At 38.9% G+C, this 14,753-nt stretch overlaps 1 protein-coding gene across 1 annotated transcript in view; it reads left to right on the top strand.

Annotated features, from left to right (window-relative positions):
• The window catches only part of CNTNAP5 (contactin associated protein family member 5), a 268,431-nt gene that overhangs the window by 64,620 nt on the left and 189,058 nt on the right, over positions 1 to 14,753 (top strand). The window contains exons 2-3 of the mRNA XM_066190217.1: positions 4,228 to 4,338; positions 10,640 to 10,833. Of these exons, the coding sequence (XP_066046314.1) occupies positions 4,228 to 4,338; positions 10,640 to 10,833 (305 nt within the window). The remainder of the gene's footprint in view (positions 1 to 4,227; positions 4,339 to 10,639; positions 10,834 to 14,753) is intronic.

The raw sequence follows: 14,753 nt of genomic DNA, 5'->3' as shown, positions 1-14,753 counted from the left end.
CTCAGCCTTGAAGAAGGTTAGAAACTGGATTACGCCAAGCATACCAACACCAGTGTGAAATGTGTACTGGAGGAATTAGTAGAGTTAGTCTGAATCTCTGATTTCTGTGCAAACTCTGTTTTGGTAATATGTTAGCTGTATTTGAGAAACCTGCTGTTCTTCAAGAGCATTTGAAATACTGTGTCCCTAGGACTTGGATACATATTTTTCTGTTGTTTTTTCATACCTGTCACAGATGTTGTAGGCCTTCACAACATATAGAGCCTAATGAGGTATTTGGGCAAAGAGGCCTTCTCTGAAATTCCATTTTGTGTACTATTAGCTAAAGCTTGTATTATCTGGAGTGTATCAAAGAAGCCTAAATGTTAGTGTCTAAATGTCAGTTGAATGATTTTGAACTGATGACATATCTCCATATTTGTAGGATTGTTCAAAGAATTCTGAAAAAAAATTAAAATACATGGGCAAAAAGGGAGAAGATTATTTTCTTGCTTTTATTTAGAGGGTAATTAAAGCCACAAAAAAGAATCAAAACCAATCATAAACCACTTCATAAACCCCTTCATAGTATGAAAATGAAAAAAGGTAATAGATTAACTTCTTCTATTTTTTTGTTAATTTTATCCTTATTTTCTACAAAAACATTAATGAATAAACCCCAGAAAATTCAGGTTGATATATGTAACTATTTTTCTTAATTTCACAGGCAAGATTGCTTATGAAAGTTCTGTTAACACTCATGACACTGTAAATGCTGTTGATAACTGCTTGTTTTTCAGAAGTTGGCATGTTCAAAGTCAGGTCAAAAGGGTCAACCCTTTTCTCAAATGCAAATCGACATCTGTATTGTTGTGTGGTTTGCGTAAAAAAAAAGTTGGCTTATAGGTACAATTAGACCCTCTTTTTCATTATTTCTTTGCTAATTATCCTGTCAAGGAAAATATAGAAGAAAACAACCAAACAACTGGCTAGTAAATGTGCTTTTGTGAGTGTCCAGATGTTTTAAATGGTTCTGTAGTGTCGAATTATTCATTGCTAAACAAATGTTTTTAATGGGCACATAAAGCATTAACTCCAAGTAGCAAAGTTCCTGTTCTGACAGGCAGACTTCCAAAGCAAATGGAGAAATAGGTCAGGAACTATAGGTAAGGAGCTGTAAATGTGAGAACACCTGAAATAATGTTTTTTTTCTCTCACATCCAGTTTGGGGGGTGTGAAGCCTCTTGAAATGTGTGTGTTGGGATTATATGGGGGATACGCTGGTTTTGCTTTTGGTTTTACCATGGGTCTTCTCTGATCATGCATAAGCGCAAAGTTTTTCATCTCTTTCTTGTCTGCATCCATCACAAAAGGAAACATGATAGTAACGTCCTTTATTGCAGAGTTTTTTAATCTTGAGACATGTGTTGGTAGTTGTTTGTTTGCTTTGCAATGTTGCCTTCTCACGGAACCAGGGCCAATGGATTTACCCTCGCTGTAGATGCATATCCCACCTTTTTGAACTCTGTACCCTATTTCAGCTAAGTTTTACAAGAAGGTATCGGTCTCAAATGTGTATGTGTTGGGTCTCTGACAAGGGATGTATCAGAGCTGTTCTGCAAATGATCTGAATTATTGTGCATCTACACGCTTTCTGGTGGATCCCAAGCACTTTGCTGTACTCTGGAATTTCATTTGATGTGTAAAAACTGTGCCATGTTCTGCATTGTATGTCTGTGCATGTAGAGCTCTTGGTTCAACCTCCAGTGCAAAGTTAGTTTTGACTGAGTGAGGGGCAGAAGAGTGTTCTTTTGTCTTGTCAGAGAATCCATTCAAAAATAATCTTCACTTGGAGGAAATTCCTGCATGTACTCGGAGTCAATCAGTCGTTACTCTCTTATCTGTTGAAAGTTGGGCTGTATTAGTCCTGGTGCTCTCAGAGCTATCATCAATTTTTTAATGCTGTCCTAAATCCTGAAGCCTTAAACTTACATGTTTTTATAGTTAGATATTAATTCAGAGAAGGTTTCCTAGCTGTACTTCAGCTGTTTTTTTCTTTCTTTCTTTTTTTTCCCCTTTCTTTTTTAGAACAAAGCAAAATAAGGATCCCAGAATTCAGTGTGGAAATGATGTTGCAGTGCTTTAGCAGCAGAGATACAGATGAATGTTCATTGGGATAGAAGCAAAGGATATGGAAATTTAGAAAAAGCACATCATAGTTACAGGAGCTAATTGTCACTTCTCAGCCTGGAGCCTCTAGACATCCCAGGGAAAACCTTAAATGGGTTGCTCTGAAATGGTTTCCTCTTGCTGTGATGCTGAGATACTTGGTGTCCCATGGGTATCCAGTCCTACCTTTGGGGAACAGTGATGGACAACTGGATTGCAGGCTGATTGACACATTGAAATCTCTTGTGGCCTAGGAGCAACCGCAGGGAACTGAAGAGAGCCAACAGTCTAGTCACTGTTTAAAGTGAAATCCCTGCTATTTCCAGCCAGTTATTTCCAGCCTTTTTTTAAAGTGTTGCTGAATAGTGCTGTTGATCTGTCTGCCTGGATTTTGGACCTTCTTTTGAGAGGTTCCCAACCCCTCTGCTGGTTTTATAGAATGCAGAAGTTTTGGTAAATTCTTTGCCCTTACGAACTCAAACATTTCCAACATTTGTTTAAATCTCTGTTCAGGTAATGAGTGACAGTGAATTTAAGACCCTCAATTTACAGTTGTTTTGTTTGGGATTTTTAAAAGTCTGAATAGAATATGATCTCCTGTCCTGATCTCATGGAGTACCAGGGGACTGGCACTCCAGAGACCCTTCAGAAGTTCTCTTTGAGATTCAAAGGGTGTGAGTTACAGGGAATTGGCTCAGGACTGGGATACTTGTTTTGTTGGCTTATTATCCTTGTGGCTACAACATCAGTGCAGACTTGTCCCTAATGTATCTGTCTTGCAGTTCTTGCTAGGCCTTTTTACTCTCGGGAATCTAAGAGATAGAAAGGGTTTCTTATAGAAGTTTGGGTTTTGAGATCCATCATTCAATGCACTGATATAAATTATATTGATTACATTGATTTTCTTTCATCTAGAGCTGGATTTTGATTGCAGAAGTATCTGGGTTGTTTTAGAGGGTCATTGTAGAAACAGATGTGAAATGTTTTAATGTAATCTGTCTCAATATGGTAAAAGTATCACTCTGTTTGGAATAATCTGAATTAGTTTTCATAACTATCAAGCAAGTTTTGCTTTTATTCTTTGTCTTTTGTAGCCCTTCCTTCCCCTACACCCAATCCTTGCAAACTGCATTTTTACTCTCTGAGTGCAAGAACACTGTGGTGGCCTGAGATCCTGGTGACCTGTGGGCCTTTTCCAGTAATTAGGTCCATGTTTGCTCCATGGGAGATTTAATTAAAAATGAGAGGGGTTTATTATTAATATTGTTATTATTCCCTCCTGAAACCCTGCATCATGTTCTTGAGCGTTTGTGTGACAGCATTGTAATGAGAAAATTTATTTTATTTAATTCCATCCCTGTTCAAATGTTATGGACTCAAAAGTTCCACTTGAGTGTTAGCATAGCCCATCTGTCCGCAGAAGCAGAGGTGGAAGAAGGAATGGAGAAACGTAGAGGCTGCTTATATGAGTGAACAAAACTAATTTGGCCCTGCACGGTTGTGTGAGCTTTGGGAAGAAATGACGAAGATGTTCAGGTTTTGAGATTTTAGTGCAGCCTGAGACATCTGTGAAGTACAGGACACGCTTTTACATGTTGCAAAGACCCCCATGGCATGTTCCCGTGTGTCGCCTCCACACAGAAATATGAAGTTGTAACTACATTACACACCTGTTCTGTGGAAAAACTGTTCTGAACACAGAAGCTCTGGGGTGTTCTCTAAGGTCTGCTAGGGCATTACTGCACTCTCCCAGTGGCTTTTGCAACAAGAGGCAATGCCCTCTCTACCTGCAGGGTAGACAATCAAATCTCATCCACTGAAAGGACAACATTTTCTAGTTTTTCAGTTTTTTGAATACTTATTCAATATCATAACAGTAGCTCCCATGTGATTGCCGTCCCATCAGACTGGGACATTGTGTAGGGTTAATTTCAATCCTCAAGTGTGAACTCAAGCACAATTCAAGCTGTGTATCCACTCTCTGTCTACTAAATAGAAAGAGCACCACCTGGAGATAGCAAAAGCTGGCGTATGTGTTGTTCATATGATGACGTCTATATGTTTTGTTTTCCTTTTTAGATAATTGTGATGATGCATTGGTATCTCCCTTACCTTCAGCTGCCCTTACGAGTTCCTCTGAGCTCTTCAGTACTCACAGTCCCAGCTTTGCAAAACTCAACAGGCGAGATGGTAAGATTGCAGTATGAAATGTCTAAACTATTCATTTTAATCACTTGTACAAAGAATAACTTTCTATGCTGTTGGTATGCAGTGTGTTCAGAGCCAAGCTGAATAGAGCCATTAATTTATGCTCCTGAGAATGTGCTATGTAGGAGTAATTTCCTCCTTTATTATAGAAAGCTTCTATTAATTTGAAGATCTCCATTTCTCTTGTAGAGATATTATTAGAGGAAGTTCCGATAGTGTTTTTGCTTTGGATGAGTTCCCATATTTTAAGAGTTTAAAGGTCATTAGGTTTGAGAGCCTATTCAAAAATGTAAATGTTAAAGACAATAGCAACTAGGTATAAAATTCCAGTGAAATTCAGTGATTACACAACTCTGCAGAAATAGTGAATGTGAAAAACTTTTCAGACATTTGCCATCAAGAATGTCTGAGGTCCAAATAATGAGTTTGCAAACCAAGTGGAACCATGAATATGAAGCATAGTACCAGAAAGGAGAAGTTGGCAGTATTTGGGGCATAATTTGACATCCTGTTGCAAGTTTGAGTTGTCGGCTCTCATCTTGTTTCCAAGGTAGAGCCTCTAAAAGTGGAAAGTCCTGTATTATCATATTACATATGAATTTAATTTTAGGAAACACTAGATAGATCACTACTAGAAAAAAATTAGTGGAGTTCCAGCCTGCTCAGTGAACAGGAACAGCAAAGATGTCCTGGCCACTTGCCAGCCCAGGAGCATGGGCATTGCTGTTATCAAAATACTCCCAGGCCCAGTAGTCAGATAATAAGCAGTACAGCAAGCAGAAAAAGCAAAAAGTAGCTACTAATGAGCAGTAGATTCTAATAAACAGTAAGGGAAGCAAGCCCCATGGCAAACACAGAAGTTGCTGATTAATAGCTAACCAGCAGTAACAGCTGTAAATTCAATCTAGTACATTCCAATCAAATCTGCAATTACCTCAAGCCCTTTGAGGCCCACGTTGGGCACATGTCATGGACAAAGCCCAGCAGCTCAGCCCTACACAGCCACTCACTTCCCTGGTGGGATGGGGGAGAGAATATCAAGAGTAAAAATGAAGCCATCACTCAGAACTCGGGAAAGCCATTGCTCTGAACATCCCCCTTTTCCTCCTCCTTCATCCCCCCGCTTTCAGTGCTGAACAGGATGTTATATGGGATATCCCTGCAGTCAGCTGGCATCAGCTGTCCTGGCTGTGTCCACTTCCAAATTTTTCTTCCCCCTACCCTCCTCACTAGTGGTGTGGTGTGAGGAGCAGGAAAGGCCTTGGCCTGTCTGTAAGTAATTCTCTACAATAACAGAAACATCTCTGTATTATCAGCGTTCTCTCCAGCACAATTAGCCCTATACCAGCTACTGTGAAGAAAACTGAGTCTACTCTGGCCAAAGCAGTGCCTGACCTTGGGTTGGAGGAGCAGTGGTAGATGGTGACTATAGAAACTTTCTTTGACACTCACTTGAATGCAAACAGTAGGTATCTTTACAGGAAATAATATTTCCTAACAAAGACTGGGCTGTGGCTTTCTGATCACGTTGAATGTTTTGATGAGTTGGTTTAGCTTTGCTTGTAATTGATAAGAGAGTGCTGCAGGGAACAGAGCCTCCGGGTAGAAAGCCAGATGAATATAATATATGTGAGTGTATATATATATATATATATATATATATATATATGTAATATAATGTAAACACAAATGTAACAAGTGAAGATGAATTTATAAAGCACAACCCAGTCTTTATTGACAGAAAGTTCTAATTCATCAAGTTTATGCAGTAATAGATAACAATACGCAAAAGGCTGTTGTTTAAAAAAAAAAAAAAAAAGGCCCTCAGTAGTGGAATGTGCCATTTGGAAAAACAAACACAGAAAGTACCCATGAGTAATGCTTTTTGTGAACAGCTGAAAGCACTTAATTAAAATGCTGATAAATCTGTACTGGTAATGCTAAAGAACTAGTATAATTCTGATAAATATGATTCTGAGGTATGAAATACATTATTTGCCCATGAGAGGGATTTATCAGCTTTTTTGTATACAGTAAATAAATAATGAAAAATAATAAGAAAATTGCTACAGTATAACTATATCACCTAAGATTTTTCAGTTCTTATTAGCTCTCAGCCTGAGTAGTCAGTATAGGCAATTATGTATGAGAATATAAAGTATATATAGTGTCAAAAAGAATTTGTTTTCTGGCCAGGAAGTGTTTGATCTGGGCATTAAAGTAAAATTCTGCAGCAGGGAAGCACTTAGTTGCAGTGGGAAGTCCAGGAGTATTTAGTGCTATAAAGCCATTTGAGCTGTTCGTAAGGCATGTAGGGTGGAAATAATAATTCCCTTTGCTTTGTAATAATCAACAGCAAGTAAGTATGGGCATCCTGAGCAGCCCTGGGGAACATCAAAAAGCACTGACTGTGTAAAACTGGGCTTAAATGCATTTTTTGAAACAACTATGGCAGAATGTACAGTCTGAAAAAGAAACAAAAGAATTTGATCATATTTCTTGGAATCATATGGGTCTCCAACTGAAAAACCATCAGATCCTTGCTCTCCACATATTTCTAGCATTATGATTTGTTGCCATGGAGAATATGAACAATATATCAGATTCCTGTGGTATTGTTTCTCCATTGGGTATTTTCCCCATACCATGCTGAATGCCTCCTTTGAAATGATCCCCAGAAGATGTGAAATGTGTGAGCTGTGAGGAATGATGGTGTAGCACAATGTGCAGAATCCTGTCGATGCCCTGGTGGGCAGAAAGGGGGAATACTGAGCATCCTGTCTCTTGTTTTTGTCTGAGAGACAGTGTGACGTCTTAACACATCTAAAACAAGTGTGAGGATCTGATGGGCATAATCAAAGTCAAACTTTTTGCTTGGTTTGCATTTATGCCGCACTTAATAAAAGTTATACGGTCCTCTTCAATATCTTTGTGCCCAATTGCAGGAAAAAGATGTTGGGTTATGCTTGTATCTGTTCGGAGGAGTTGATGTCCTGTAAACTGTGTGTTCAGTAGCCCATGTTGTTGCCTATTAGAGCCTTCTTGTCTTTTGTCTTGGGCCTGGGCTGGCAAAGAGTCCACAGGGCAAGCATCAAGGTGGGTAGAGGAGAACAGGACTCTCAATAGTTGCTCTGCTTGGGTTGTGCTTTTCTGCTACTTACTAAAAAAAGAAGAGGATTGACAGGTTAGGAATGATGTGCATAAAAGAAGTGTGCAGACAAAGACTGTGCTGGAAAAAATGCCAGTATGCCTTGTGCTTCCTACTCTGTGTAATGGAGTAAATGTGGAGGAAAAAGAACATTCATTTATTTCTGGCACTCACAGCAGTATTTGGTGAGGCTTTGGGATAACCACAGAAGCAAGCAGAAGCTACCTGTTTGTTTTATTAGCAGAAGTGAGAGAGGCCCAGTGGGAAAAGCTTCAGTTCTGCTCTCAGCCACGCAGCTAAAGCAGCTTTGCTGTTGCGGGGATTTTAGCTGCCAGTCTTACTAGCAGTAGAATTACTGTCCACCTGTGGAAATGGTAATGGTGGAAGTTTTGGGAGAGGGAAACACAATGAGCTTTCTTCTCCACTGTAAAAAATATAGAAAGCAGCTGCTGTTCTGTGAAGACATAGCCTGTAACTGATACCTTTCTTGCAAGACCAGCTTTGGAGAGGTGATGCTACGAGCTGGTGTCAGTGCTGTCTGCAGTGCTTACATCTAAAGAGTGACATTCTCAGTGGACAAATGTGCTCGTGTAAAGAGAGATGAGAGAGATGCAGTTCAGAGACACCGTGTAATCTATGATTTTGGAGCTCAAGCTCAGCACAGATCTCCCAAATTTCTGTTCAGTGTGTATCATTTATTTGACTTTGAAATTATAAGGCTGTGGTGTTGTGCTCAAGCTGGAAAGTAGCAGTGCACAGTAAAGCCAAGCACTTTTGTGGAAAACCTATCACATTCCTGCCACTTCTAGCAGCAGAAGGCAGAAAGCATAAAGCAGATATTTAGTTATGATTGGCATACTACTGGGAAGCATCTGTGCTAACAGGCCTGGCTTAAGAACATATATATAAACTAGAACATAGGAAGCAAAGGTTTTGTGTTTTTTTAATGGAAACCTCACCAAATATTTTTGTTATAAGTTATTTTTCTTCATCTAGTTCTTGTTCTCTATGTTGAATGAAGGGAAGATGAAAATGCCAACTTCCTTTTAATACGTGCTGAAAATATCTAGAATAGGCTCTTTTGAGTCATGAATGGAACAAAACAATTTTGCCAGAACTTCTGAAACAGATTTTTATATCCTATCAGTTCCTGGAATAAGACTTCAAAAAAAAAAAAAAAAGAAAAAAGCAGCAACTAGTGTGTTCAGAGTCTATTTTAGATACTGGATATTACAAACCAAGGGAAGTTTGCCCTTGGTTCTTGTGTGCAATAATCACAACTGTGTGTAGGAGAAATCTGTAGTTTGTCATCTTTGAATACAACTCTGTTGTTTGTACCTTAAAGGCAGAAAACATACTTTCTAAATGATACTTAAAAATATCAAAATTAAAAAAAAAAAAAAGAAACCCCACAGTGGTGTGAAAGGTAAACTTGTTAGGACTTTTAACAGGAGGTATTATGGTCTTATATAAGCTATGTATAGATATGGAGTTAAAAGAGCTACGAAGTAGTCAAAGAAGAAATCAGTGATGAAATTCCTAGTATTCTTGTTAGGTGTTTCATGGTATGCTCATAGGAGAGTGTATTCTATTTAAGGCAGGTAAAATAATCAGTGATGATGAAGACTTCTATTGTGATTGAAAAGGGTAAATCATAGCACTAAGAAGCAGTATGCATTGGTTTGGTTGCAAACTCTTTTCCCTGGAGAGTTCTTGTAGAGGAATGAAGGCTGAGTCATCCAGCAGAGCAGGAACAATACTCCATTACAGGTATGGAATAAATATTGTTCTGTTTCGGGAGTTCAGAAAAATCCTGTATTAATAAATTGTATATAATGACAATTCTAACACCTATTCTTAGACAAAGGGATTTCAGTTGTGGGTTGGAAAGTACAGTGCCTTCCAGGAAAAACAAAATGTTTGTAAAAGTGCAGAGTTATTGAAATCGAGCTCATTGATAGAAGCCACATTTTTTTAATCTTTCAACTCTATTCACTTCAATGAACTTTTCATGGAGCAACTTTGAGACAGATCAGTTTAATTTTATTCCTAATGTAGTGTTCACTGTAATCATATTGGAGTACTTTTCCAAACTTCATTAATAATGACAAAGCAAAAAGGTGTTGGGTTGCAGAAGCAGTGGCACCCTCAAAATTTACTGTATTGGCTACTTGGTTCATGGCTTGTGTTCTTCACAACTGTATTGGTTGCTTATTGGTGAAGCTGAATTGAACATCACGTGTATGCAGAGAATAAATGTGTGCAAGGATAAACAAGTTAAAGGAAAATAGACATGCCTTGTAATTTTAGGGTGTGAAAGAAAGCAGGAGACCACAAAATAATATATTCCATCTGGAATGGAGTGGAATCTGGAATGATTTGCTTTTTAATCATAATCTCCCATTTATTGTAGTGAGCAAAGTGGTAAAATGCAAGCAGTGGTTGCAGTTCTGTTTCATTGGCTTGGTGTTGCCACAGGTTTTGTGTAACCTCTAAAGGAATTCAAGGGATAGTGCAAATCTTTACTTATGAAAGACAACCATGAATTACAAGTTCATGTCAGAGACAGCCCACTTTCCAGTGTGAAGGCAGTCCTTTTAGTCAATCAAATGGTTTCTAGCTTTACAAAAAATTATCTGAAATGCATTTATAAGTAATTAAAGCATTCTTTCAGATACTCAATAGGGCTCAAATAAAAATAACCAACATTTTGCATTTCTTTCAGAACATAGCAAAAAGGAAAATATCAAAGCAAACTGCAAGTTAAAAGTCCACACTCCCAGAATTGCAAGGAGGGAATAGATATAGATATTATTTTTCCTTTATTTTTTTTTGTGGTTGAGCATGGGCCAACCTCATTGATGTTTGTACAGCTGAAAAAGAATAAATTTCCTTAAAATGTCTTAGAAATTCGAAATTCCTCATGAGCTTTAGGTTAATGGAGATAACCTGATGGAAGCACCCATCATGTAGTGTATTTCCTAATACTAAAATATGAAAAAAAATCTGCATGCTCAAGTATAGACCTCTGTGATGGCCTGAAATAATTTAATGGTTCTTTATCAAGCGTAATTTTTTTTTTGTGCTGACATTGTCATCTAAATTCATCTAAATTCTCTCTGTCCAATCTTTCAGGAGCTGGTGGCTGGTCCCCTCTGGAGTCCAACGAGCAGCAGTGGCTGCAGGTTGATCTGGGAGACAGAGTGGAGCTGGTGGCGGTGGCTACGCAGGGCCGGTACGGGAGCTCGGACTGGGTGACCAGCTACGCGCTTATGTTCAGCGACACTGGCCGCAACTGGAGGCAGTACAGGCAGGATGATGCCGTCTGGGTAGGTCTCAACTGGCAGTGCGTTTGGCCCCAGATCCCTCTGGTTCAGGCACATGTGGGCATTTGGAGAGGCAGCTCTGGTTTCACATCTGAGGAATTGCTGCAGTGGTGAGAGAGCAGACCTGAGCCACTCCGCGGGGTGTTTTGATCTAAATGGGTTGTGTCACCCACGGTCTGTGTAATACAAGTTTAGGCCCTCAGGACTACATTGTTTTTCAGACTTTGAGGATGATCAGGGCACTTAAAATGACCTGTGTGCATTTGTGCCTGCTTGGCTCTGATTCAGGTACACCAGGGTAAATCGGGCTAATCACCTCCGTGCTTTCTCCAGGAAAGATGAAAATTAATTCTATGCCTTATACGTGTTTGGCCAGAACAAGAGAGATCATGCTGAGGAAGATGGGTGGTAAATTGTTCCTCAGCTGGAGAAGGCCGGAGCTGCAGCATGGATTGTGGGATGATTTAGGAGACACACTAGAAGTGATCAAGGCTTTTTCTAATACTCTAATGCAGACTTGACCATTGCTGTGTCAAAAGTTCAGTGTGTGGCTGTGCCAGGTGCTGTTGATAGGAGTGCATGGGGCAGCACTGGCACCACAGATGTGGATAGAGAAGTTGACAAGCCTTCCTTTAGTACAGAAAATGTCAATTGTTGATGAATGGGTAAAAAATGGTGGGATTCTTCCCATACTATGTGTTGTGGATCAATAGCCCTCAAAATGTGTGGTGTTAAAAGAAAAGGATTCTTCCCGAAAATAAAGGGGAGCATGTTAAGAGTAATTAAGTAGACTTAAGTTTTTCCTTTGGTTAATACTTTGCTTAAATGCTGTGTCACAAAAGCAGTTTTTGCTTCCAGAATGTAATGACTGTGAGTCATGGGAGCTGGTCTACAGCAGGAGGAGGGGAGGAGGGCTGCTTAATTATTCCTGGAGTGTGTGGTGGCAATGGAGATGCATGTAGAGGGAGGTGAACTTCTGCGTGTCTAAAATCCATTGTATCATCACTTTGCTTTATCATGGTTTGATTCAGGGAAATCCTTCTTCCCTTTGCTCCTAAGATGGTCATAAAGCTGTCAAGTGCTTCACCTGTCGCTTAAAATGTTATGTTAGGCTGTCTTCCCTCCGATAATTTTATATATTTATATATATTTATATATATATGTGTGTGTGTGTATATATATATATATATATATATATATATATATATGTATGTATGTATGTATGTATGTATGTATGTATGTATGTATTTAAAAACAGTGGAATTTCAGTTTTGGACTGAATATAGTGATCATTTAATCTGTCTCTTGACTTCCACCCCTGGGAATCTGGAACCCATGCTGAGATATTTTTACAGATTTGGTGTCAGTTAAGTGCTTCTTTGCCTGAAAATATTATGTGGCTTGTTAAAATTTTATATTAGGACAAATTAAATTTTTATTACATGTCAAACTTTTCAGACCTTTTCTTTCTGGAAACACTTAAACTTTTATTTTCTTTTGTAAATTTTTCTTCTCAAAGAATGGGAAACTTGAAAAGACAACAGAATTTGCCACAGCAAGTCTTAATGCCCTAAGGATCCAATTTATGAGTTTCTTATCTGGCACCTAATATTGCACATGAGAATAAGAACAATTCATTTAACAGTGAATTAAGATTTATGAGCAACTTGGACGCATGTTTTACTAGAGTGATCGGGCATGAAGTTGATTCAGGGCAGATCCTGACACAAGTTCCAAGGCCTCAGCAGACCTGGATGCTTGTTTTCTGGAGAGATAATTTTTGTACATGTTTCCAATGGAAACCACCATAGACTACAAAGGATAATTTTCTATAAAATTGAGGGAAAAGCGAAATAGACATTTGGTGTGGAAAAGGAGACAAAGGATTTGAATAATTTCTCCCTCACATGGGTTTCTAGGAGTCACACTGACCAAGTGAGCCAGTAATGTAATTCCAGTCCAGAAGAACCATTTGCTCCATGTTCCCAGAGGGACTGAAGGGTTTGTTAAATGCCTCACCAAACTTTCCTGGTGGAAATATCTGATAATGTAAATCCAAAGTGGGCTCATTTGACATTTCATTAGACACTTCAGTCCACCTATACTGGCAAACTCATTAACACTTAGGAGCTTGTATGTCTACCCATGGAATTAATGTAGATCAAGAATTCCTTCTGTAACATTTTTATTCTAACTGAAGAAAAAGTTGATTTTTTTTTCCCTGGTACTTTTGGATTTGCTTCACTGAATTAAATTAGATCTAGAGAGCCATTCAGAGCACAAAGAGGAAAGCCAAAGAGGCTTTCAGAAGCATGTGTAGAATTATAATTTCAAATTATTCAGTATTCCTCTTTTATTGGCAGTTATCCTTTCCTTAGGGTTTTTTCTAACTGAGAAGAAACATAGAAGTGTGCTGTCCAGCTGAATGTTAAAGGTTTTTTCAAACCCTTGGATGAAATGAGGACAAGCACAACATGGTGCTTGTCCTAAACATCTGGCTCTTGAATAGCTGTAAGGGAAATTCTGCATTACACACCCCTAGGAAAGAACCCTTGTCCTTGACTTAAGATAGTGGACTATTTCACAGGGTTGGGAAAGCAGCCCCCCAGGGTAGCCTCCACTGTCACAATCTGTGGCAGTGTACACTGTACCAATCTGTCACTAGTGTGGTAGTTCCAGACTTGGGATTCTGTATCTGTGCTAGCTTTGGTTCAGTGATGTTTTTATTATCAAGACTTTTTCCAGCACAAACCCAAAACAGACCCCCATACTAATTACAATGGTATGAAGAAAATTAATGGTTACACCCAGCATTATCCCTTTTTCTTTTCTTTTTTTTGGGATGGGTGAGATGGTCTGTCAAAGAAGGACTTAAGGCGGTAGTTTCCTCTATCACAGTGAGGTGGCAATTTACCAGTCCTTAATTTCTACTCAACCCAAGTCAGATTTGATCTGCATTTTCTCCCAGTCCATGTGCATGGCTCAGAAAGTCATGGTTTATTTGGTGATACTGCAGTGGTCTCTTGGAGGAGCATGCACTGGCCCAGCCTTTCCCCACTGCATGTCACGGGGACATTGACCACATTTGGTGGGAACAGCAGGAAGGCAGCAGGGCCTTCAATAATCCCCGAGTAAATCCATCCAGATGAAACTTTTCCTAATCATCCCATGGATGTCTGATGGTCCCTACTGCAAGTGCTCTGACGCTCTGAGGAGTTATTTCTGTAGTTAAACTTATGCTCTGTGGGTACAAGTTTGGTCCACCCATATGGCAGAAATGTTTTGCAGTGCATTGGAGACCTGGGCACATAAATTCTTTATTGGGCTGCCAATAAGACAGACGATTGCACAGCAGCATATATGACATATCACCAGTAAAAATCCCTTTCTCTTTATAGAGATTACAAGGCTTATTATCCTCCTTTCCCGGCTTGCATACAGCTCCCATCAACTTCCCTGTTAATGAGGACTGCATAGACAGATCGCAGGGAGAATTAGAAAACCTTTTAAGTTTTCACTCAGCCTGTGTTTATGATGTTAGTAAATTCTGCAGCTGGAGTTGAAGACAAGACAGATTAGCCATTTAAAACCAATTTTCCAACCCCATTTGTATTTAAATAATCTTGTTACAAAAGGACTCTGTGGTTCAGAGCAAACTAGACATAATTATATTTTCAATATGGATAAATCAGCTATGTGTGGACACACTAGCTATTGATTGGGAGACATAAAACATAAATCTTATTGCTTGTAACAAGTAAATGATTTTTCAGTGTTTTTAAGTGTTGAATAATTCAAAATTTGCTTTACCTGCATACACATCACAGCTTGAGTCAGTCCAAATTGTGTATTTTACTGGGGAAAAAAAAAAGTGTGGGTTGTGATACAGTGCTATTTCATTTTAGATAGCAATTTTTATGCTA

Source organism: Chamaea fasciata, unplaced genomic scaffold (genome assembly GCF_029207755.1).
Source record: "Chamaea fasciata isolate MVZ Bird 193981 ecotype frontalis unplaced genomic scaffold, bChaFas1.0.hap1 SCAF_8, whole genome shotgun sequence".
NCBI lineage: Eukaryota > Metazoa > Chordata > Aves > Passeriformes > Sylviidae > Chamaea > Chamaea fasciata.
This window is presented reverse-complemented; position numbering and strand designations above follow the sequence as displayed.